The sequence below is a fragment of the Lycium ferocissimum genome, chromosome 10 (genome assembly GCF_029784015.1).
Source record: "Lycium ferocissimum isolate CSIRO_LF1 chromosome 10, AGI_CSIRO_Lferr_CH_V1, whole genome shotgun sequence".
Classification (NCBI taxonomy): domain Eukaryota; kingdom Viridiplantae; phylum Streptophyta; class Magnoliopsida; order Solanales; family Solanaceae; genus Lycium; species Lycium ferocissimum.
In genome coordinates this window covers 26,459,871-26,485,513 of record NC_081351.1, presented here as the reverse complement: position 1 = coordinate 26,485,513, position 25,643 = coordinate 26,459,871, and the positions used below count along the sequence as shown (strand labels likewise).

The following is a 25,643-nucleotide window of genomic DNA, read 5'->3' as shown; positions in this document are numbered from 1 at the left end:
AGTCGTTTATCTAAGACTGACTGCAGTATTTTTAAATAGGTTAATTAATAGTTATATTTATCACATACTCTTTTTGTCCAAAAACTTTAAATTGGATATTAGAAAAATCACTAAAAGATGGCAGAATCAAGAAAAAAAATGAGTATGGATTTGAATTGATAAAAATAATTAATTAATTTAAAAGATGTGACAAAACTATTTGAATTTGAAATGATACAAATAATATTTTCAAGATAATCTGCACAATTTAAAAAATATGTGTGTAATTAAACTGAACAAACTAATAAAAAATATTTGAAATTTGTATTAATTAAAATAAGCTCTTCAACATGATATGTATAACAAAAATTATATAAAACGTGGTGTAGTGAATGAGGATAAGGATGAGTAGGATTCTAAAATATCTTTTAATAATATTTGCTACATAAATTATATAAAACGTGGTGTAGTGAATGAGGATAAGAATGAGTAGGATTCTAAAATATCTTTTAATAATATTTGCTCACATTAGCTTATCTCTTCTAATGATTTTTAAATTTGAATTGGAAAGAAGTTCAACTCTTAGCATCTTATATATATTCCTCACTAACACATAAATATCAGGTTCTCAATTCTCAATGTTACTGTTTCTGCCACCATGGCTTATTTTTAAGAGTTGTTTATGCTTCCTATTTTTGTCGTTGATTATAATTAGTTCTATTCATGATTATTATGTTTTTTAATTGAACCTTATGTTTTTAATGAATGAAAGTATAAGTACTAATCAATGATATTTGTAGGTTTTGGTTAATAAAACCTATCAAATGGCGAAGAAGATGATTTGCAAGTTCAGCATATGATGCAATAGGAATAAAAAGTTCAAGCATGGAAACAGAAGAAACCAAAGCCAAATATTTCACGAGCCTCTGAAATATGATCATTGAATTATTTGAAAAGCTTCAATAACGAACGGTAACCAAACATTGTAAAATTCTGTTACATGTACATATACACTACAACATAAGGTTAGTCCCCCCACCCCGCCCCTGCCCCCCGCCCCCCCGCTCTATAAATCTCTTGCACATGCTTCTCTTTTATATTTTGCTATTCGCCAATTTTTTCTTTTTGTCAAATGGATAATTTGATGAGTATCTCAAATTAGTAAAATAATCTAGAGTTGTGTTTAGCTTTTTAGATTGATTTTCTCTTGCTTTTGAATATGCAGAATCCTCACAATGCATGTGGAAGAGAAAGAAATGACATCTATTTTGTTAATTAATAGAGTTTGAACTTTATCTGACATATATTTCATATATTTTGTTATTCGCTCACACTTTATCTGAAAAACAAAGTTTGAACTTTGAATATGTGGAAAGGATCATGTTTAGCAAACATTTAAACTTATCCTAATTGTGACAATAGTAATTATATTACTTTAAAAACTCAAAGATATCGTTTTAAAATAAAAAATTAATTATTAAGTAAATACCGCTTTTTGAATTGAAATATATATATATATAAAAAAATTTGAGTTGAAAGAAAAATAGTTTAAAAAAAAACATGTTAAAAATCAATTTGAATATATCGTAAAGAATTTATTTTTTGGTAACAAAATAAAGAATGAAAGAAAGAAAACAAAAGAGAAATAGAAAAATATGTATGTAAAAAGTTATTAAAAAGTAAAATAACGTATCAAATTTGTTCTTTTGCCATTTTGGTATGTTTTACTTTTAAATTTCAAACTCAAGATATATAGATTACGATATATTTGTTGAATGGGTTATATATGTTTACTTTCAAATTTCAGACTCAAACATACAAATTATGAGATAGGATATCTCCAAGTTCTACCTTTTAAAATATTTATTGTGCTTTTTTTAAATAAATTATTTTTTAACAAATTGATATGTTATGTGATTTTCAATTTAAACATAATTTAACTTGAATGAAATTCTAAGCTCTTAAATATATATTCCTTCAGTGACATAAATCATTTAGGTTTTCTTCTTCTCCTTTTGTTATTGATCATTAGCTTTATTCGTGCTTATCAAGTTTTTAACGATGAAATGTCATTTCTACCTAAAAAAGAGCTTTTTATCGGGTTACATTCTTAGAAGCATTACACAGGCAAAAGCTTATCTTTTTGTTGAAAGCTTGAAATCTTTCTATTACCAATGGCAAATATGCACATGTATAATGTGACAACTGAATTTGTTGTTGTTGTTGTTGTCATATTATTTTGTTTTATCTCTCTTTTTAGGATACTAACTTATATGATTATTATGATGTCATATTATTTTGTTTTATCTCTCTTTTTAGGATACTAACTTATATGATTATTATGATATGATATTGCATGTATATTATTTACTTTATTATAATTTATATTAGCATATTTTTTCTAGATCTGATATTGTTAGTTTTGATAGATGCAACATGATCTAATAAATAAGGCAAAAAACTCCTATGTTTAATTCAACGTTGTAATATATCACTATTTTAAAAAAGCAAAGAGTGCTTTCAAAGGTATATATTCTTTGAATCGATTTAAAATGTAAAATGTTAAATTTCAAAAATCTACCTCCAAATTTGTTGTTATAACACTTATTTTTATTATTTTGTAACAACACTAATTTAAATGGCAAAATTTTCATAATATTCCAAACTACGCTTTTCTGGTTTCAGCAATTAGATGACAAATTTTATAAAAAATTAAAAAAGAGCTATTAGAATAATTTTTTGCTTTAGATAGATATAATGAGGATAAATGTCTTGGAGGTCTAAAACGCTTATTTTAGGATATAAAAATAACATAATTCTAATTTATGATATTTCTACTAACAATAGAATAAAGTTTTTAAAATAAGAGAAACTTATATCGAGGAAAAAACATTCTATAGCTACATATATTATATTAAAAGGAAAGTTATGAGAAATGATATTAAATCAAGTGGCAAGCCGCCAAGATTAGGTCATTTAGTTATTTTCTATTCATGGACGTATTTTCAGTAATTAAAATTAAAACTCATAACTTTATCTTATGATAGCTAAAGAGAGAATATTTAAGCAGAGAATATTTGATTTCTTAATGAACATAACACAAAATAATAATTAATAAAAGCATCAAATGTGACCAAAAAAAATCAAATGACATGTTTTATATTTTAGAATAATTCAAAATTTAAATTTAAATTGAACTATGATATTATTTGAATTATAGGTAAGACACTAAATGAGATAATCTGATTAAAATAGGATAATAAGGAATATAACATATAAAGAGGAGAATTATACTTTGAATTAATTTTAAAACAGAAAATAACTAAATGATTCTCAAAAATATTATTGTTAAAGTTGCTTTGAATAAATTTTTAGTGATAGCATAAAAGTCTAAAGTAATTAAATTAAAAGAGTTAGAACAATCTATATTTATTCAAATTGTGTCAAAAGGGAAGTAATAAGCAATGATATTAAATTAATTGACAAGTTATTAAAAAATCACATGATGGTGTTAAAACACCAAGTAATGCACAAACAATAAGGATTGGTAAGAAACAAAAAGAGAGACGAAAATACAGAAGATAAGATTTATTTGAATTTGATATAAGAGGGTATTTTGAATTATGATGAAAAAAATCGCACAATTATGCAAGTGAAATCTCAACAGACAAAATCAAAAATAAATATTAGAACAATGAAAGTATTTCAATCACTATAGTAAAAATTATAAGATATAATTGATACATAAGTTAAGCTTATCTAAAAACATAAAAATTACATTGCATCAACAAAATTTATCTCAGAATTTTAAATTAATAATAAATATTTACGATAGCGCATCAATTTTCTCATACACCAACAGAAAATTGAAGGAAATAAAAATACGCAAAGGAAAAATATAAGCACAACCGGAAGACTCAACAATGGCTACATAAAAGAAATTTATCAAACTAGAGAGAGAAGGTAGGAGACTTTACTTAATAACTCAAAACTCTTGAATCTCACTACAATTAAAATATGTGACTTAGCATCCCTATTTATAATACTAAATACCAAAATAGACTAGGACTAGAAAAACTTATTCCAATATGGATTTGATAAATAAATCCTAACTAGACATGAATTAATAAACTAAATCCTAAACAACTTAGGTTTCCTACTCTTGGTTTATTTCCTACATAGCCTCCCTTAAACCAAGATCTTCAAACTTGACCATGCCTAGCATCATCTTCAACTTTATGAACAACTCCAATTTTAGTGGCTTTGTGAAAACATCAGCAACTTGTTCTTCAGTCTTGCAATAATCAACAACTATCTCCTTATCTTGAACCAAATCACGAATGAAGTGATATTTAATGTCAATGTGTTTCATGCGGCCATGAAAAACTGGATTCTTTGTTAACTCAATCGCAGACTTGCTATCACAAAATATTTTTGTAGGACTATCTTGCTTGTGTTGAAGAAATCCAAGCATCCTTCTCAACCATAATGCTTGTGTAGCACTACTTGTTGCAGCCATGTACTCTGCTTCAGCTGTTGACAAAGCAACAACTTGTTGCTTTTTTGAAGACCAAGAAAATACACCAGACCCCAAATAAAATGCATAGCGTAAGTACTTTTTCTTTGCATCATATCACCAGCCCAATCACTGTCTATAAATCCAACGAGACTATTATCATTAGTCTTTGAATAAAATATGCCATCAGATTGCGTACCTTGAATATATCTCAAAATTCTCGTAGCTGCTTGCAAGTGTGATTGACGAGGCGACTCCATAAATCTGCTAATTAATCCAACTCCATAAGTAATGTCAGGTCTTGTAGAAGTCAAGTACCTTAGACTCCCTACCAATTTTCTAAAATATGTAGCATCAACAAAATCACCAGTTCCATTTTTAGTCAACTTCAATTTTTCTTCAACAGGGGCCAGAATTGGCTTGGCTTTGTCCATATTAAATCTTTTCAAAATATCACCAGCATATTTTTTCTGAGAGATAAAATTCCACCTTCCATTTGAGAAACTTCAATGCCGAGTAAATACGACATTAGTCCCAAATCAGTCATTTCAAACTGTCTAATCATGGCCTCCCTAAATTCAGAAATTAGTTTGGGATTATTGCCAGTAAATATTAAGTCATTCACGTATAAACACATGATGAGAATGTCTCCACCATAATTGAATTTGATGTATAGTGTATGCTCATAGGGACATCTATGAAAACCATGTCCAATAAAATAAGAATCAATACGAGTATACCAAGCTCTAGGAGCTTGTTTCAACCCATATAACGCCTTCTTTAACTTGTAAACTTTATTTTCTTGATCCTTTTTGACATACCCTGCAGGCTGCTCAACATACACTTCGTCCTCAAGAACACCATTCAAGAAAGCAGATTTCACATCCATTTGATAAATTTTCCAACAATTATTGGCAGCAAGAGAAATAATCATACGAATTGTATCAAGTCTTGCAACAGATGCAAATACCTCAAAATAATCAATACCTGCTTTCTGCTTGTATCCTTTAACAACTAATCTTGCCTTAAAGCGATCAACTTCTCCAGTTGATTTGTATTTGGTCTTGTATACCCACTTGACTCCAATTGGCCTTTTCGAAGGTGGTAAAGTAGTCAATTCCCATGTGTAATTTTTCTCAATAGCATGAATTTCTTCATTCATTGCATGTATCCAATAATCATCTTTCGCAGCTTCCTCAAAAGTAACTGGATCACAGTCTGCAGATAGAGCAAAATTCACAATATCTTCGTCGGATAAGTCATTATCATTACCAACAACATAGTCTTGCAAACGGGCTGGTAAATGGTGATGTCTTTGCGGGTGATTGGATATCTCTGTTTGAACAGGTTGCACTATTTTTTCCTCTTGATGTCTGCCAGAACTTCCTTCCTCCATGATTGGAATTATTAGTTGAGACGTGGAAGGTTTAGGATCCTTCTTTGACCAATCCCAGACACTCTGCTCATCAAAGGTAATATCTCTGCTAATAATTATTTTTCCTGTATCTGGATTAAATAATTTGTAACCCTTTGTCTCATGACTGTAGCCAATAAAAATACACTTTTCTGCCTTATCATCCAACTTCTTTCTCAAAACATCGGGAACATGAGCATAAGCAAGACAACCAAATACTTTTAGATGAGAAATACTTGGTTTCTTACCTGTCCAAACTTCTTGTGGAGTTTTTCCAAAATTAGACCAAGTAGGACACCTATTTAGAACATAAATTGCACGGAAACGAACTTTCCGCCCAAAAATCTTTAGGAATATTTTGGAATGCATCATAGATCTCACCATATCCATCACTTGTCTATTTTTCCTTTCACCTACACCATTTTGTTGAGGAGTATATCTAGCTATCAATTGATGCTTAATACCATACTTCTTCAAATAATTATCACACACAAGAAACTCAGTTCCCCTATCACTTCTCAATGTCTTAATGAAATATCCACTTTGCTTCTCTACATAAGCCTTGAAGCTCTTAAAAACTTCACATGCATCGATTTATTTTTCGAAAATATACCCAAGTCTTTCGGTAAATCATCGATGAAAGTAATAAAATACTTACTACCTCCATTAGAAGGAACTTCAATTGAGCATAAGTCTGAGTGGATTAACTCCAATGGTGCATTCGCCCTCCAAGCTTTGCCTTTTTGAAAAGGTTCTCTGTACATCTTTCCCAAAATACAAGACTCACACCTTCTGTCAGGAAAATCAATGTAGGGCAAACCATCAACCAAATTCTTTCTTGCAAGAAAATTCAAACTCCCAAAATTCAGATGCCCAAAGCATAGATGCCACAGCCAAGTATCATCATAATTCACAGAACTAAAGCAAGGTAAATCACCACGATTGAGATAAAGAAGCCATAAACAACTATTATTCATCTTTATTCTTGCAATGAGTGCTATTTTATCATCACTGATAGTTCCCATGCCGTACTTAAAACGCAAATCATAACCTTTTTCTGTTAGTTGCCCCAAACTCAATAAATTGTGATGAAGATGCAGAACATAATATACTTCAGATATAAAATGAGAAGATCCGTTTTTCGAAGTAATTGGAATTTTTCCCCTTCCAACAGCAGGCACCTTTGCATTATTGCCAAGTCTTACCGTAGCTTTAAATGATTCATCCAGATCAACAAATAATTCCTTATTTCCAGACATATGATTGCTACAACCAGAATCAATAAATCATTCATTCCCTTTATTTTCTTCAACATGAGCTAAAAAAACAATAATGTCTCTTGTTTATCTCCATAATTTTCAGTCATCTTTGCATGTTCTTCCCTATTTTCAAATTCATTGTACCAACAACCACGTTGATAATGTCCATATTTTCCATAATTATAACACTGAATATTTGATTTATCACGTCTTTGAAAACTTTGATTACTATGTTGTTCCCTCCTGAAATTATTATCATTTCTCTGTTGATAGGAAAAATTACCTCTACCACGACCTCGATAATTACCTCTACCACCTCGTCCTCTACCTCTGAAATTGTGACCTCGTTGATTTGTTTCAGCAGATTTGATATTTCTTCTTTTTCTTTAGGTTGATTCACCTTTGCTTGCAATGCCTCATCAACGTTTCGTTGTTTGTTGATTCGGGGACATCTCATATGTCACCGTTCACCTTCTAAATCATCAAGTGTCAAAGTGCTAAGATCTTTGGTTGCCTCAAGAACCGTCTTCTTAGTGTGAAATTTTATACTCAAGGACCGCAATATTTTTCAGCAACTTTAACTTGGTCTAATGCTTCTCCATTAGTCATCATATCGTTGACAATATCAATAACTCTGGTAAAGAATTCTTTGACAGACTCTGTAGGTTTCATTTAGGCCAACTCGTACTGTCTTCTAAGCTCTTGCAATTTGACTTTTCTTACGTTTTAACCTCGATGTGAATTCACCAAAATTTTCCAAGCCTCCTTTGCCGACTTTGCATATAAAAATTTATTGTACACATGCAATTCGACCTTTTCGTTAAGGTAGAAACGTGCCTTATAATCCAATTGTCTATTTTTCTCCAAATCTTTACCGTTTCACCTAAGTTAATGTTGTACTTTCCGGGGTTTCCACGAACCCCGTATCAATAATAGACCATAGTCCAACAACATTGAAAAAATTCTTCATCTCGTTGATACCAACTCTCAAAATTATTTTTGCCATCAAATACAAAAACGGGACAATTTGGTAAATAGGGAATATCCATATTCTTTTACATGTCGGATCTCACACGAGGCTTTGGTCGGATCTCGCATGTGCCTCGATACCAATTTGAAATAAAAATACGCAAAGGAAAAATATAAGCACAAGCGGAAGACTCAACAATGCTATATAAAAGAAATTTATCAAACTAGAGAGAGAAGGTAGGAGACTTTACTTAATAACTCAAAACTCTTGAATTTCACTATAATTAAAATATGTGACTTAGCATCCCTATTTATAATACTGGAAACCAAAATAGACTAGGACTAGAAAAACCTATTCCAATATGAATTTGATAAATAAATCCTAACTAGACATGAATTAGTAAACTAAATCCTAAACAGCTTAGGTTTCCTACTCTTGGTTTATTTCCTACAAAAATATTTAGATATAATTTTGATAAAAAACTATAGAAATATCAATTAAAGACCCGCAGGCAAGTGAGCAGTTGAGTTTGAAGACTATATTTGATATATAAGAGTTATTACGGTTAGTTCTTTTGATACCGACCGCGCATCGTGCGGGTATGAATACTAGTTTTAGATAAAGAAGGGTGCCATAAGCATTCATATCATTAGCAATTACAATTAGTTCTATTTAAGAGATATTTGCCGGCTTAAGCTTTAACATTCACGTTTCGTCTCCCTAGATTGTTACGGCTCCATCTTTAACAAAAGTAAGCGTAGTTAATTTACAATTTAAGAACAATTTCATTCTTCTCTCACTAGGTGAATTATTATATTTTATTTTTTGTGTGATTATTTTTACATAATTTATGCGTTTTTTAGGATACACTCATATGTTATTTATGGCGTAAAAACCTATGAATTGGAATTCATCGGTATGATCAATGAATATATTTTAATTTTGAAATTAATAGCAAACCAAAAGATCTACAGGGAGCAGGGGCAGTGAATCCGGAGAGTGGAGGAGGAATAAATTAATACTCATATTTCAATATCTCGTTGGAACAGAGATGTGCATGTCATGTTAGAAGTTGAAATAATTTACCTTCAAATAACTCAATATTACGCTTAATTATCTGCTCAACGTAACTATGATATTTTTTCCGTTTTGAATCGTTTTACCCTTTGGAAAACCATTTGATGCTGATTATAATTATAATAACCGTCACATAGCTAATTTACGTCTTTGAAATCCATTAAGATCTTAATAGTATTGATTTTGCTTTCATATTTTTATAAAGAGTATCTTATCTAACTTTCTTATTTTTATAAATTTCAATTAAGTAGCATAGGTTGAGCAGGCACAAAATCTAAGATATTTTTTTAAAACAAATTGTGAGTTTAAAGATCTTATAATGCAAGTGTCTGTCATAATTTTTTTGAAACTTGTAAAGTTAAACGTGTCATAACATTTATGACTATAAAATTATATCATTAAAGATAAAACAGAATGTTTAAGTTAATTATTTTTAAATTTGAAGAGTTGTCATTTACTGTGACGTACTAAAAAGTTATTCCAACAACAGAAACTGATATGGAGGAGTAATTAATTTCATTGTCTTCCCTTTCTATTAAGAAACAAACAGAATACTAAAAGAAACGGTTACAAGGAAAGAAAAACGGTCATAACAGGTTGATTCAATTCGAATATTCAGTAATTCTTTTGTCTTCTTTTTCCTTTCATTTCTTCTTTTTACTTTTCCTTTCCCTTCTTTGTCACCCATTATCTTTTCAACTTTTGCAAACTGAAAGGCCCTCTTCACGACATATTGAACATATCTTCCACCTAATGAACCAAATCTCTTTATTCCAGATCTGTTTCGACCACATAATTGTTGCTTATAGATTCATCACAGATGATAGATAAAGGATAACTTTGAAGGGAAAGAGAATCATAGAAATTGCGACAAATATAAAATTTAAATAACTTTATCAAATTTCTCTTAGCATTTGTCACATCGATCGACATGAATATATTTACTACATTCTATTGTTATCATATATACTGTAATCTCTTTTCCCATTTCTAAAGATAAATTTCAAATTAAATATTATTGTTACAGCTAAACAGAAGAAAACAGGCAAGGTAAGACCCACACGCTATTGATCTAAAGGATGTAATGTTCTGGTTCATTTGGTTCTTGTGCAATTTATGTTACACCGTTACGAAGCAAATAAGAATTCTAATGGTATTTTAGTTTCGGCTGGTTAGAAAACCATCACAATACCAGGAAAAAGCTACAACCACATACTTAGTTGAGATCTTTCTTTCTCCCTTCCCCTAAATTTTTCATGGCAACTTTATTCTTTTTCTTCACCAGCAATGTTCTATTGGAATTCATAAACAACAAATCAGCAACCTAAAAAAAAGGGAAATGAATTATTATAATATTGGTATAACATTTAAGGATTATATAAAAACAAAACTGCAAGTAGAAAATTCCAAAAATGTACCTGAGAATTTTCTTCAACAATTAAGAAAAAGAATCTGTGACACTCTATATAACGTCCAAAATATTAAGTCAAAGGATAATCCATTGATGAAAGCAAGAAATGGAATCAACCGGATGACGTTTGAACTTTTTCAAGAGAGGGTGAAGGGGCGTGTTAATTTAAAATTACTTTTTCCTTAATGATGTTAAGTGACGCTTCGGTAAACTTCTAAAGCGTTAATTAGCAGTTACTTTTTGTCAAGGCTCTTAAATCTAAAAGTAACGCTTCGGTAAACTTTTTAAAGTGATGGTTGAATTATTTGGGTCATTTTGTATTAAACTTTGAAAAAGGCAAAAAAAAAAAAAAGACATAAAAGATAAATGCAAATGGTGGTATTTGAGACATGCCACATCAACAGGCAGAGGCGGATCCAGGATTTTAAGGTTGTGGGTTCCCAAAAAAAAAATTACACCCACAAGTAAATCACATCATTCTTTTTAGTTGACTTTGTAATGTTTTTTAAAAAAACAATAAAAGAAGAATAAATCGTGGGTTACTGTTTTAATTTGCTGGGTCTGTGTTTTTTGTTTGATTGCTGTTGCTTTTTAAAAGCAAAAGAAAGCAAATTGAATTTTTTTTAAAAATAAGTGCCCAGCGGGAATTTATCGCGCAAACACCTGGGAAAAATCCTCTTTCATAGTCCGGCCCTTACCATGGAACCATCCGGTGTTTTAGTTTTGGGTTCCACATTGAAAATACTTATACTCTTCTATATTTTAAAATATAAAAATAGGACTTACGGTAGCGGGTGTCGTTCTCGGTAACCCACACGCGCGCGCGCGCTGTAGATCGTCTTTCGAGAGAGAGAGAGAGAGTCCATTGCCCTGCTTTATATAGATATATATAGATTTTTTAGTTGTTTTATGATGACAACGTTAAGCTGGCACATCTTTGAACAGTACATAATTATCAACTGAAAAGATCACCTAATGCATATTTAGTTGGGAGAATTCTGGTGAAAAAAATCAGGATAATTTTGTTAGCTTCTTTCTCTAAGTGTCGGTGTAAATCAAAGTTTCATGTGCTATTCATTGTCATTCATTTTGACGTTAGGTCAATTTATCCAGGATCTTTTTCTTTTTCTTTTTTCAGTTCTTTATTTCTTTAAAATTTATTTGGGCTCGAATTTATTGCTATTTTGAATGTATTTCTATTTGCCCTATTTGTACTTTTTGGTAATATCTTGATGTGTTATTTTTGCATGATAATAGTTGTTCCCAAATGTTATTTGTTCTTTTCAATTTTTAGATTTTACCCTATTTTTATATATTGGTGATTCATTTATATGTTATTTTTTGCTAATAATATGATTTTCAATTGATTTATTATCTTTAAAAAAAAAACTGTTTTGAAATCTAGAAGCGAAACTCCTAAATTGATTTCTAATGGATTTGAGTGTTTTGAAGTCAAATGGTCGAGAAAGCACATGAGTTGTATGGATTACCTTGTCGATTAGTGGGGGCACATCGGATGACAACTTTATGTTCATGCAGTTGCCCCTTTTGATCGTTGAAGTCTACTTTTACTACTTGGTTGTGTAAGCATTCTCTTTTCTTCTTAATTTTATTTTTCATTCAAGGTGTCTTTTAAAGTATATGTATATTCATGATATATCAAATACTTTATTTTCCTGTTAGTTGAGCATATGATATCAAACTCTTTAAAAGACATACATATTCAGTTAATTTGCATGGATAATATTGTTGTCTGATTTGAGTCACTCCTCTATCATCACCCATTCTAAAATTCTAATGAAATTATAGTAATGTGATGCACTAACATTTCAAAAACTTAACGTTGATCGGTATATATTCCTTTCAACTTAAATTACGCAAGAGATACAATTGTTCATGCGAAAAAGAAAAAAATTGAAGAGGAAAAGTAGGGATGAGTGAGGAAAATATACATTACAAATTTATCTTTTGGCTCTTCTTTTCATGTTTTCTTAAAGTTGATTGATTAACTTTTCTTAAACCAAGATTAATATCATGTTGGTCTTTCAGGTAATTATATCTACTTTTAAATGAGACTTGCATATACCGATAGTAGTCATTCAATTTTTTTGAAGGACACATTCTCTTTTGTAAGTGTGACTTTTATTGGTGATAACAAACCTTTACGGATACAAACAGATTCTCTAAGCACGTCTATATAGAAAATTAGGGTAGATATAACCCTATCACCTATCTGCACCTTATAACATAAGAATATGACTTAACTACTATTCGATCATTTTAGTTCAACGTCATATCGCTTACCCAATTTATCATTTTTAGCTTGCACTTTTTTCGTTTTATTTATGTAATTTTAAAAAGTTCTTAGTATTTGACACGAGATAGGGATACCAAAACTAGTATTTCAGAAAAAGAGTAACTTAAGTAGAGTTTCTATTGGTAATATTAATAATATTGAAGGTGATTAACATGCAATTAAAGTCCAAGTAGGCGCGCGCTGCAGCATAATCTTTTCCTTTTGGAATTCTTTTGCAAGTGTAGTGAAGCCGGATTAACTTGCACGCAATTCGATTAATTTGTTGAATACCTGCTATCAGTCATTTACTAGCAGGGGCAAGCTATGTAGAGCCAAGGGAGTTCAATTGAATCTCCTTTGTCGGAACACAGTGCAAATAGAGCAAAAAATGATGTTTTTTGGATATATATAAATTGTTGAAACCCTTGTCATAAGGAATAATTATAATAATCAGAGATGGGGTTAAAAAACTGCTTTGAATCACATATTCAAATTCTAGGGGTGTGATATTAAATTTTCTTTGGATCCCCTTACATAAGCACTTTGGCTTGACTAATCTCACTTGTAAAGGTGAAGCGTTTCTACCATATGTCATTTCATCAAACGTGAAAATTTTGATATATTTAAGTTGAACCACAACCATTTGATAGTCCTCGACGAGGTTGTTGGGCGATAAAAGAAGGTCCAATGTAGCTTAAATTCTTCCTTTAAAGTAACCTTTGAATATGTAGTAAGTGTTTTATTTGTTCAACGTTACTGACTTGACTGGAAAAAGGGGCAAGGCAATTCGGATTCAACATTTACTTCCATAGTCAATTTTGTTTCCAGTCTAATATGTTTTATTATATTTGTATAGAAGAAGCATTTTAACAACATATCAGAAAAACACTGATATGAAATAATTAAGTATTTTTGATGTTGTAAATGCGTGTAAAGATTAATATGTTCTATTAGTTCAGGAAAAAGCTTCCATAGTTATTTTATTGATATCATATCCATTCGAATAATACTTTATTTAAAACAAATAAAAACTGATGGCGTCACGCCCCAATCCTTCTCATAATATGGGCCTCCCCCGGTCCCCCCTCCTACTACGTACATTGCATGCGTAGTTAACAAGGATTAGCAATGTTTATACTACCAAGTATAGCAATTTCAAGCCACGAAAAGAGCTCTTGGAGAAATACAAGGTATATATTTAAGGACCAATATGGTTCAATTTTTTTCCAAATTCCGCACATAGCGGGAGCTCAGTGCACTTAATTATCTTCTTTTTACATATTGATCGATGTAAACATACATTATCAATGGTTATATCTTTAATTATTTGGCGCTTGGCTTTGATTATTACTAAATTAAAGTTATCTAAATTGATTTCCAAATCCTTCATGCAGTGAGATAGCCAACTTTGCTCGTAGGAGTTGGAAGTTTTATATGTTACATGCCTTTGCAACTTTAGAAATCAATTAATCATGACATGAAACTTTAATGGATTTGGACATATATAGAACAGACGAGGTAACTATCATTTGTTTTTTTCGGTTTTTGCTAGCTAGCCACCAATATAATTAATTAGTCACCATTTGCAAAATCCTATACGTAATACTAATTAACAGGATGACTCTAGCATTTTAAAACATACTTTCAAGTATACCCACATAAAATTAGAATCAGTAAGAAATTTCTGTATCCACATGCAACTTATGAGCAATCTAGTCACGTTAAATTTCGCGAAGGTGATCTCAATAGGCAGTTGAATTATTCCATATTACAAATTTGGACGTTTCTACATGTATCTAGTTGTAGCCAAAAACGAGATCCACTTCAAGACAAATCTAGACCATTGCCTTTTGCACTTGCATTTATACCTCGAATCTGTCTTTGGGATAACGCAATCCAATGTAGATAGATCGTATATCACTGTCACACTCACATATATACATCCCTTTTTTAGCTCCCAGACACACACAAAACTACTCATCCACCTTATTCTTGTATATATAGAATTCTTTCTTCTTAGCTTACTTATTTCTCGAGCATAATTTCACGATTCCGACCAACAACTTCTTGAGATAAGTAACTCGTAAGTCATAATTTTTTTTCTTGCTCCAGTTGGTTGAAATAAGGATCAACTTAATTACTTACTTCTCGAGTGATAGTTCCAACAATCCACACCAACAACTACTGATTGGTGAAATCATAATTTCTTTCCTTTTTTGCTTCCTTCTTAAAATTTTGCAAATTTGTTTACTTAGTTGTTTCAACTTTTATTCAAATGAAGAGTCCTTCCAAGAAGTTAAGCAACATTATAGCCAAGTGGAGAATGAGAAAGAAAGGTCAATTTGTTCTGTATACAAAGGAAGGCAAGAGATTTGTTGTACCATTATATTATCTTAATCATCCTATTTTCAAAGTTCTACTTGAAATGGCTGAAGAAGATTATGGTTCAACTGTGAATGGCCCTTTGCAAGTTCCTTGTGAGAATAAACTGATGGAATATATTCTTTGTTTGTTGAGAACAAAACCTGATGCTGAAATAGGGGAAGCTCTTTCCTCTATTGATACATGTAGAGGAACACACGTTTCTTCTAATTTCTCTCCTTTTCCTTATTTGGGAACAATTTAACTTTAAACTTTACCTTTTACGCTTAACGAGATGATATATAACCACATAAATATATTTGGCTTGTTTTACACCACAAGATTCAAAGTCTTCCTTTTTTTTTCTTAAATTACCTGCCTAGTCAAACTATATCACATAAATTGGGACGGAGGGAGTAGTTACTTGCTACATTGACTTTTAGATTTTTTATTTTTTTTAAAAAGGACAAAGCACTAAGACAAATTCTGCCTTATGAGGCATAAGTAAATTCTGCCTTAATGCAGAATTTCAAGGCAGAATTTTCGAGAAGCCTTACCTTGTGAAATTATTTTTTTTACTAAGCGGGGTTCGAACCCGAAATCTTGGAGTATTTTCGGTCACTTTTTTAAGCGAAGGACAAAAATTAAATATCAATGCCTTTGAAGGGAAATCCTTGCAACATGTTAGGTGATAGTGGGTCATTCGCACGAATGGCCCTTATCTTAGGGTGGTCTTTAATTTTTGCCCCTCGGCACTTTAAGTGGAAAAAAAAAAGGTGACCGAAAATATTCTGATATCAAAAAAAAAAAAAAAAAATTTGGCCAACCACCTAATTCCGCAAGGCATAAGTTGTGTAGTAATTAAATCGCTCGTCACTGCACAACTATGAGAGAATTCTCAACCTGGCTGTTAAATGCGGTAAACAAAGTTGTTTGGTTACTCGCATCACCCACTTCAAAGGACAGAGAGCATCTAATAAGAGTATACTCTTCTCGCAATAATTCTGGTGCTATTATTTCCACCTAGATACATGAATGGTTGCTGCCAATGCCATTGTAGTTGCATTATACTCGGTATCAAATGACTGGAATATAACAGTAGTAGATTGATTATACGGAAAAGTGTCAAATATAACCCTCTACCTTGTTTTATTATTGAACTTTGTCCCCCGTTACACTTTTTGTTTATTTATGCCCTGCCGTTAGACAAAGTTCTAAATATGCCCCTCATCCTAACGGAAGTGACATGTGACATTATTTGAATGAAAGACTCAACCCACCACTTAAAAAACCCCATGCCCGACCCAAAACCCGTCCGACTCATTACAAATTAAAACAAAACCCGACTTAACAAAAATCTTATCTCTATTGTAGCTGCTTCTTTCTCTTCCACAGCTTTACCTTCGATCAGTCTTACTAATGTCGGAATACACTAGATTTTGCCCAGTTAAATGGAGTTTTTGTTTTACTTTGGAATGGGTGGGACGAGTTTGGGGTCGGGCATGGGTTTTTTTTAAGTAGTGGGCAGGGTCTTTCATTCAGATGATGCCACGTGTCACTTCCATTGTGATGAGGTGATATCTAATTTTGTTTAACGGCTAGCAGAAAGCATAAATAATCAAAAAAAAGATAACTTATGATAAAGTTTAACAATAAAATAAAGTAGAGGGATACATTTTGCCCTTTTCCGTTGATTATAAAGTGTAGCTAGCCTAAAAACTCTTTAACTTTAAGAAATTATTTATTCTCTTCAATTTTTATTTTTTCATGATACACACGGGCCACAGCTAATTACCCTCTGCTCGAATTTCTAAAAAATTATTAATTCGAATCGATTCAATTTTAAATTTTAATATTTGTGACTCTTTAATCTGGGAGGTAAGGAAAACCTTGTTTCTCCTCTGTAAATCTCTATTGGCATTTAAGTTAAGTGCCTAAAATAAGGGGTATCTTAAGTAATGGAATGGATTAAACATGACTTTTCTGAAACATTTTTTTGCGCGGATTGCCCTTCTTTTGGGGTGGTTTTAAATTTTATCCCTCATATTTGTGGTCTTTAAATTTTACCCCTCATAGTTGTGGTCTTTAAGTTTTGCCCTTCACTTGGAAAGGTGGGCGAATACCTGAGGTTCTGGGTTCGAACCCCCGCTCAGGCATAAAATAAAAAAATAATTTTGCAAGGCAGGGCTGGGGGCGTGTATGCCGGATCCGGCATACAATCCTTAAGGAAAAACTAAAGTTATGCCGGATCCGGCATAACTAAAAGTTTGCCCCATAAGGCAGAACTTTTCCTTAAGGCATAGTTTAGTTATGCCTTATGGGATGTACTTTTGGTTAAGCGCATAATCAAAAGATGCCCATAAAAGCAACTTTTCCTTAAGGCAAACTTTTAATTATGCCTTAAGGAAAAATTTCAGCCTTATGGGACATACTTTTAGTTATATCTTATGGGGTACACTTTTAATTAAGGTATAACTAAAAATTTGCCTTGAAAAGTAAAAAAAATAAAAATATATGCCTCAAAGCAAAGTCTGCCGGAAGAGGCATAGCGAAATTCAAACTCAACCTTGCGATTTTTTTTAAAATTTTTGACTGAGTGAGAGTTCGAACCCGGAACCCATGAGTTTTAGCCGAAGGGTAAAATTTAAAGACCACAAATATGAGAGATAAAATTTAAAGACCACCGCAAAAGAAGGAATTGCCCTTTCTGAAACTTTGAGGGGCTTTTGGTTCATTTCTCTCAAAACAGGCCCATAACCCGAATAGTCCATTAACAGTTTATTCAGAAATTTGTAGAAGTCACCGATCGATTCAACCACAGCGTTTTCACTGAAGAGAAGAGAAGAAAGATGGGAGGTGGACATGGCGTGACGTACAAAGGCATAACTATACATCAACCTAAGCGTTGGCACTCTGTCACCGGAAAAGGCTTGTGTGCCGTCATGTGGTAATTTCCCCAAACCCTAGCCCCTTTTTCGATTGATTTTACGAGTGCTATGAATTTGTTATTTTAATGTTTACGGATCAGAGATCTAAGAATTAGGCTGGATTGGGGAAATTTATGGAAGGGGATAAAGTGGATACTAATTTTTTGCCTTAGGTACTTATGATTACTTCTTGTTGGTATGCAATGGGTATTAATAGAATGTAATGGATGTAAATGATTTATATTGCTGACCTGACAAGCTCAAAATTGAGGCGTGGTTTATTGATTGATTGACAGATCAGTTGACCGCGAAGCTCTAGCGCTATAGGGTCAGTTTTTTGTTTTGGGGGGATAGTCTTTAATGTAAATCATTTACGTTCCTTGTTAGTCTATCTGATATATTTCTTTGGTCTTTGAGTAAGCTGAGTTTCCTTCTTGTTGGCATGAAATGTAATGGATGTAAATGATTTATGTAGCAGACCCTGACTAAGCTTCAATTTTAGGTGTGGTTGATTGCATGATTGACATTTGATTTCTTGTTAATCTATCTGATTTATTTCTTTGGTCATTTGAGTAAACGTTGAATTTCCTCCTGATGGCATGAAATGTGCATTAATAGAATATAATGGATGTACGTGATTTATATTGCGGAACTGACTAGCTTGAAATTGAGTTGTTTTTGATTGATTGTTTGATTGGCATTTGATTTCTTGTTAACCTATCTGATTTATTTCATTGCTCTTTCAGTAAAAGTTGAATCTTTCCCTGTGCATTTTACTGCTCTTTTTAACTACTACATCTCGATCCCAATATGTCGGGTCGACTAAGAATAATCACTGTCCATTTCAATTCATTTGGACGGTCTGTATTGTGGGGATTTATCATAAATTAACACTTTTTCATTCGGAGGATATTAGAAATTACATTGTCCACTGTCCCAGCTGGTGTTCAGTGCGCTTTGTGGATGAAAAGGCCGATTCTCCAATTTTTATTTGTGAAATCGAACTTGATGACTGATTAAATTCAGTTGCACTACTATCTCAGACTCCCTTTCGGAGGCTGAGTTGGTTCAGCTGCAATAAGAGAAGTAGTTGTTCTTGATTTTAGAAAACGGAAGAAAGATGATTTTAAGTAGGATGTTTTTCCTTAAGTTTTGCATTTCATTGGCATTTAACTAGTAAGCAATAGTTAGAGAATATCTAGCAGGATAGATATCTTAAAAGTTATAGAGCTCAAGTATATAACTGTGTGACAACAGCTCTCAAGGGTGTGGCGTAGTGGTCAATGAAGTGAATTGAGAACGCGAGGTCGTAGGTTCAAATCTCGATGGAGTATAAAACACTAGGTGATTTCTTCCAATATGTCCAAGCCTCGGTGGACAAAGTCACCCGGTACCTATGCTGGTGGGAGGTAGCAGCTACCGCATGGAATTAGTTGGGGTGCGCGCAAGCTGGCCCGGACACCTCAATTATTGAAAATAATAATAATGATAATGTGCCAACGTAGTTCTTAAATATTGGCTGGATGACTCATTGTTTATGTATGGAGAATGATATGAACTATTAGCTGCATTTTATGGTTTAAAATAATGAGAGCGTATATATTGGTTGCCTATGATTGGTTCAGAAAAAACTTGCAAGGTGTTGAGATCTGTGTTGAATCACTTGTTAACTATCATTTAAATCAGATTGTATTTGTTCTTTCAGGTTTTGGATTCTTTACCGTGCCAAGAAAGATGGTCCTGTAGTGTTGGTGAGCCTGAATATTGTTTCATCATCTCTCACCTTTCCGTTTATTGTATACCAGTTTGGTGATTGTTGATGTGATTTTTGCTGTTTAGGGCATGAGGCATCCCTGGGAAGGCCATGGCCATGGTCATGACCATTAGGTAAGTTTTTTGCAACTATAGTAGCTTGTAATGTCGCATTGAATGTGGTTAGTCATTTCTATGTTATTCTGTCAAGAGTCATAGCATAACCCATATCTTCATCTAAGCAACACTAGGAATGAATTTGCAAAATGGCAACTATATAAGCAGAGGGATATATTGACAAATTGCAAATGGCAACTTCATAAGGAGAGAGATTTCCCCCTTTAGCCAAATAAATAAGCGTAGGAGATTCATGTCAAAATATTTTCTTCAGCAGAACAACTGGTTCATATGATGACTTTGATTGTTGGTAGATCATATCACCAGTACCAGCATATAACCACTTTTTGCAATCTCTACACTCTTTACTTATGCTCAGATATTCGCTGCTAATACTGAGTTGAGGTTTTGCAGTACTCAAAACAAAACATATGAAAATTTTAATGTCCCGTAAGTTTTAAATTCATCCCTTGAATCTTTGTGGGCATTTGGTATCTTTAAGTAGGCTGTTCCTAACTTTCGAAGTCGAGAGCTATCATCCTCTAATTTTGTTAGACTAACCCATTCTGTCGAATCGTGCTAATTGATTTTACAGATATGCTGCGGAAGCTGCGGCTGGATCGTAACCAATATGCTCAATGCCATTGTATTTCTTGGAAAACTCAGTTATCTTTCAAAACAGTTGTGTTTTCTGTTCAATAAAAATCCTATGAAGTGGAGAACTGTTTATGAATGTGACTTGATTCATAAGATTCTGTGTTTAAGTTAACTTTGAGCTATCATTTTTGTTTCAATTGAAACTGTTTCGCGCGTTTTTGCAGTTGTAACTTTTCTATGTTTGGATTTCCAACTTGACAATGTAGTTTCATGTGTTTGGTTTGAATGGAATTATTGTAGATGATATCAAGTATCAATATTGTGTCAATTTTGGATAGATTCCGCCAAGACTAACCATGGAAAACTTCTGCTTTACGAAGAAAGATAGAGAATAAGGACCTTGAAGAAACATCCCTTAAGAAGCCAGAATTAATTAAGTCTTCTATAAACATTAATATAACAAAATTTATCAACGCAACGAGATTTCGCTTTTATAAACCGTCTTGCAGTGGCAGCTTATAAGTTATAATTTAATTAATGCAGAAATGGTGTGCGCAACTTAAATTCATACGGAGATTAATAAGATCCGTGTAACCTGGATTTAAAGTGTCAAATCTATATATAATATAAAGCTAGGCATAGATAAGGTGATGTAGCACCTCTCTATGGCTTAGAATACCATTTATCTTTTTTTGAGTTTTTCTTAAATTATAAAATGACAAAAAGTATACATGATTCATTTATTTTCCACTTACCATGTTTAAAAGTCTTTGCAGGAATTGATTACTTAGAGAGTTAAGAGTTATGTTGCATTATACTGGAGAATTGCAAACATCATCAGCTTTCAATTAGTACTAATCGTGCCTTCCTCCATCATCTGACGGTTATCTTGTAATTACTACACACTACATAGTAAACATCAATTATAGGCATGAACGTTTAAGCTTTCACATTCGCAAGCCGTTATCTTATGTTTGGTAAACACCAATCAAAGCTTTGTCACCAACGATCCTTTTATCCCTATAAATTCACAACCCCTAACCTCAATCATTCTACCATTTCAATTTTCTTCCTTCAGTACTCGCACGTAGACGGTAGACTCATAACTGATCATTGTTTTTCTACCAAATTAGTGATGGACCAAGCCGACATTCTCAAGGTAATCTGGATTAATGTCGTGTTGTCGTTAAACTTCGACTCAGGAGCTTTACAGAAAAATGCAGTAATTTGTTTGGTTGGAGATTTAGGAGCTTTTTGTTGGGGTAGAATATGTAATTCAAATTTATTCTTTTGACAATATATATTTTTATGGTAAAAGTTATTGATATTAAAAATAATTAGATTCTTTGTACGAATCTGTTTGTTCTTACCCTCTAATAAATTTGTCTAACAACACTACCACCATGCAGTGTTAATTGAAGATTATGAGCAGAATTTGCTTTGTTTTTTTCCTCCTCCCTTTTCAAAATTTGAGCAAAGCTCATTTCAGTAATTTTCTGTTTATTGTTTTTAAGCACATCCATGAGTGAAATTTTTAACAATAACCTACGAGGATAAAAGTCAAATTGGATGTTGATTAAGATCACACTCAAGTTATTAAATAGAGAACAATTTTACATCTAATTGAGGTACACAAAGAGTGAGAAAAATAAGGATTTGATATAAAGCCAAAAATATGTATAGCTGAAGTACGTACGTGCAATTTTATTGTAAGAAAGGCAAAAAGTTTAGGAAAAATTGAACAAGATAAATAGTTATAGTAGAGAAAATATAAACATAGTTGTGACGTTATATTTTCCATTATTTTTCTATTTATTTCTTTTAGTATGTTCTTTATCTATTAGTTCTATTATAATTTTTATTTTCGAGGAATAGAAAAAAATGTCAACTTTATTATGAAATAAGTGTCAACGATTAAGTAACATAGTACTAAGAGAGCCTTGAGAGGGAGAAGGAAAAAGCGTGCATCGCCACATCTTTACATCCCCATATTTTTACATTACTATCTTTTTCTCTTTTTCATTATTTTTTATTTCCTCTTTTCTTAATCAGGTTCACGTATATTAAGTCAAATGACTGATCATATTTGGTCTGGAACTTTGAGAAACATTCTTTCTATCAAAGAATTTCATGTACGATGCATGTTAAAGATTGAGTTTCCTTTCATTAAGAATTAAGACATTATTAGATAGTGATAGACTATGTAAACATTGTAAATATTCCCTTCCTTATGTAAATATTCCCTTCCTTATGTATTGTAATTAGGTCCTATAATTTAGCCTAGTATCATTATACCTACTTTGTATATAAGGACTTTCATACATCAATACAGATTACGGATTGATTTCCTACATGGTATCAGACTAGGTTTCTCTCCAAAACCCTAGCCGTCCACCTCTCTCTCTCTCTCTCTTCTAACCCTAAACCTAGCCGTCCCCTTTCCTCCTTCCTCTTCTCCCTTCAATGGCTGACAACAAAAATTTCCATTCTCGTTTTTTAACCGTCACGAATGTGAAATCTTTAATCCCAATCACTCTAGACATGGAAACCGCCATTATCACGAATCGGGCGACACTATTCAAAGTCCTAGCCCGCGTTCACTCCGTCCCTGAACACATCATACCACCAATCGACACCGCGAACTCACGCCGTATGACGCAACAAAGGCGCCTAACCTTCCGCTCCGGGAAACGGCCAGATGCGGTGGTCCTTCAACGGATATACGCCACCGTCTCCCATGATATTCTTACCTCTATTCTCGTGGCGGACGATGTCGAGAAGGCTCGGAATCGCGTTGCTCAGCCTTTTTCCAAGATAATAAGCACTCACGGGCAGCGTACCTTGAAACCGAATTCACCACCACAAAAATGGCCGACTTCGCTCGCTATGGCCTATTACAATAGGCTCAAGTCTCTCACGGATCAGCTTGCCAACGTCGGGGTCGCGTGTCCGACCAACGTCCGTCTCGCGACTTCTAGCCGCTTACCGCAGTCGTATGCACACTTTGTCACCACCATCCAACGTAAAGATGTTTTGCCTTCTTTCTCCGAAGGCGTGCCCAAAATCGAAGATCGAGGCAGCCTAAGGAACGTGCCCGCGATTCCAATCCCGCGCTCTCCTTGTTGATAACGATACTCCCCTTCCACCACCTCGGCGGCAACAATAATTCCGCTAATCGTCGTGGATAATAATCGTGGTGTGAATTCTAATGATTGTGGGCAAAAATAACAACAACAACACCAACCGCGGAAGAAAGCCGCCGCGGCAACAAGTGCCCCAGGAATGCCGGGCCGACGGGGAAACCGACAGGGACACACGTCCCGCTCGGTCGCCGCGCCAGGGCCACCGCCCCCGCCCGTATCCGACGAGACGCGGCAAGAAGGAGCCGACCCCCACGTCGCGGCTTGCTAGCCGGCATTCTTGGCGCGGGTCCCCGCCCCCAGGCCTATTCCATGCACGTTCTCGCCCAAATTCGAGTAACGCTCCGACGTACGTGGAAGTGCCTACGCACACCCTATCCACGCATCAACCGGACGACACCGTACACGGACACGGGGCTACTTGCTACGATCGCCAACTCAAAGTACTCTCACGTCTTATTTTAATTCCGAGCAATAATTTCGGGAATCATTCTGGTAACGGTAGCACTATTCCACCCGAGGCTATGGTCATACATCCCTTTCCCCACCTAATCCTCAATTACGTCTCCGAAATGTCTTGCATGCTCCAAAACTCATCAAAAACCTTGTTTCCGTACGTAAATTCACTAAGGATAATAATGTTTCTGTTGAGTTTGATCCTTTTGGGTTTTCTGTGAAGGATTTACCGACGGGGAGCCGCCTAATGAGATGTGAGAGCACCGGGGAATTGTATCCTCTCAATGCCACATAATGGTCCACTCCACCATCCACCTTCCTTGCCGCCTCACCTAGCTTGTGGCATTCCCGCCTCGGCCATCCGGAAAAGTTTATTCTAAGTTCTCTTCGTAGTAATGCCTTAATTGAATGTAATAGGGCATTACGTAGTTCTTTTGCACCTCTTGTCCTTTGGGGAAACATGTTAAATTGCCATTTTATGATTCGTTGTCGTTTACTACTATGCCGTTTGGACATCATTCATAGTGATTGGCGGACATCTCCTATTTTAAGTTCTAACGGGCACCGCTATTACGTTTTCTTTTGATGATTATAGTAATTTTCTTTGGACTTTTCCTATCTCTAACAAGTCTCAAGTGTATTCCACTTTTCTATCTTTTAAGGCGTTAATACGGACCCAATTCGAAAGAGACATTAAAACATTCAATGTGACAATGGGCGTGAATTCGCAAACGGGCATTTTCAATCTTTTGCGCCTCAAATGGTATAAATTTTCGGTTTTCTTGCCCCCCATACATCTCCTCAAAATGGCAAAAGGAACGAAAATTAAATCCATTAACAACATAGTGCACCTTTCTTGTCCACTCTTCCGTCCCCCTCTTTTTGGCATCATGCTCTCCAAATGGCCACATACCTCCTCAATATACTTCCCACCAAAGTCCTTAGGCACAAATCACCGACGCAAGTTCTTTATCAAAGAACCCCCTCCTATTCTCATCTCCGGGTTTTCGGGTGTCTATGCTATTGTCACGACCCAACCCCGTAGGCCGTGACTGGTGCCCGAACTGAGCACCCGAACATATCTAACCAACGTAACTTCCATATGTGATACGACGAACATGTTCAAATATTTATAACAAACCGACAAGGCCAAATTTCAAACTCGAAAATTTTCTTAAAATTTCACAGTAGTTTCCTTGTTTTACGGACTAACCCAAAATAACTCCCCGCACGCAAAATACCAACAAAGGCCACACAGGCTACCGTAATATCATATGCATATACGGACGCCGCCGCCAACAAAATATCATATACAACGCGGGGCCGGCCCCGGGGGCCAAAAAAAAATCGCCCCATACAAAAAAACACAAA

General features: G+C 33.8%; 2 protein-coding genes across 2 annotated transcripts; both read left to right on the top strand.

The window, feature by feature from the left end:
* Positions 1–14,838: 14,838 nt before the first annotated feature.
* LOC132034761 (auxin-responsive protein SAUR36) lies at positions 14,839–15,548 on the top strand. The gene has a single exon (XM_059425121.1). The coding sequence runs from the start codon at positions 15,198–15,200 to the stop codon at positions 15,546–15,548; it is 351 nt and encodes a 116-aa protein (XP_059281104.1). The 5' UTR covers positions 14,839–15,197.
* Positions 15,549–17,994: 2,446 nt separating this feature from the next.
* LOC132033053 (NADH dehydrogenase [ubiquinone] 1 beta subcomplex subunit 2) lies at positions 17,995–20,980 on the top strand. The gene is made up of 4 exons (XM_059422911.1): positions 17,995–18,230; positions 19,916–19,961; positions 20,050–20,097; positions 20,675–20,980. The coding sequence occupies exons 1-3, from the start codon at positions 18,133–18,135 to the stop codon at positions 20,095–20,097; spliced, it is 192 nt and encodes a 63-aa protein (XP_059278894.1). The 5' UTR covers positions 17,995–18,132; the 3' UTR covers positions 20,675–20,980.
* The last annotated feature ends 4,663 nt before the right edge of the window (positions 20,981–25,643 follow it).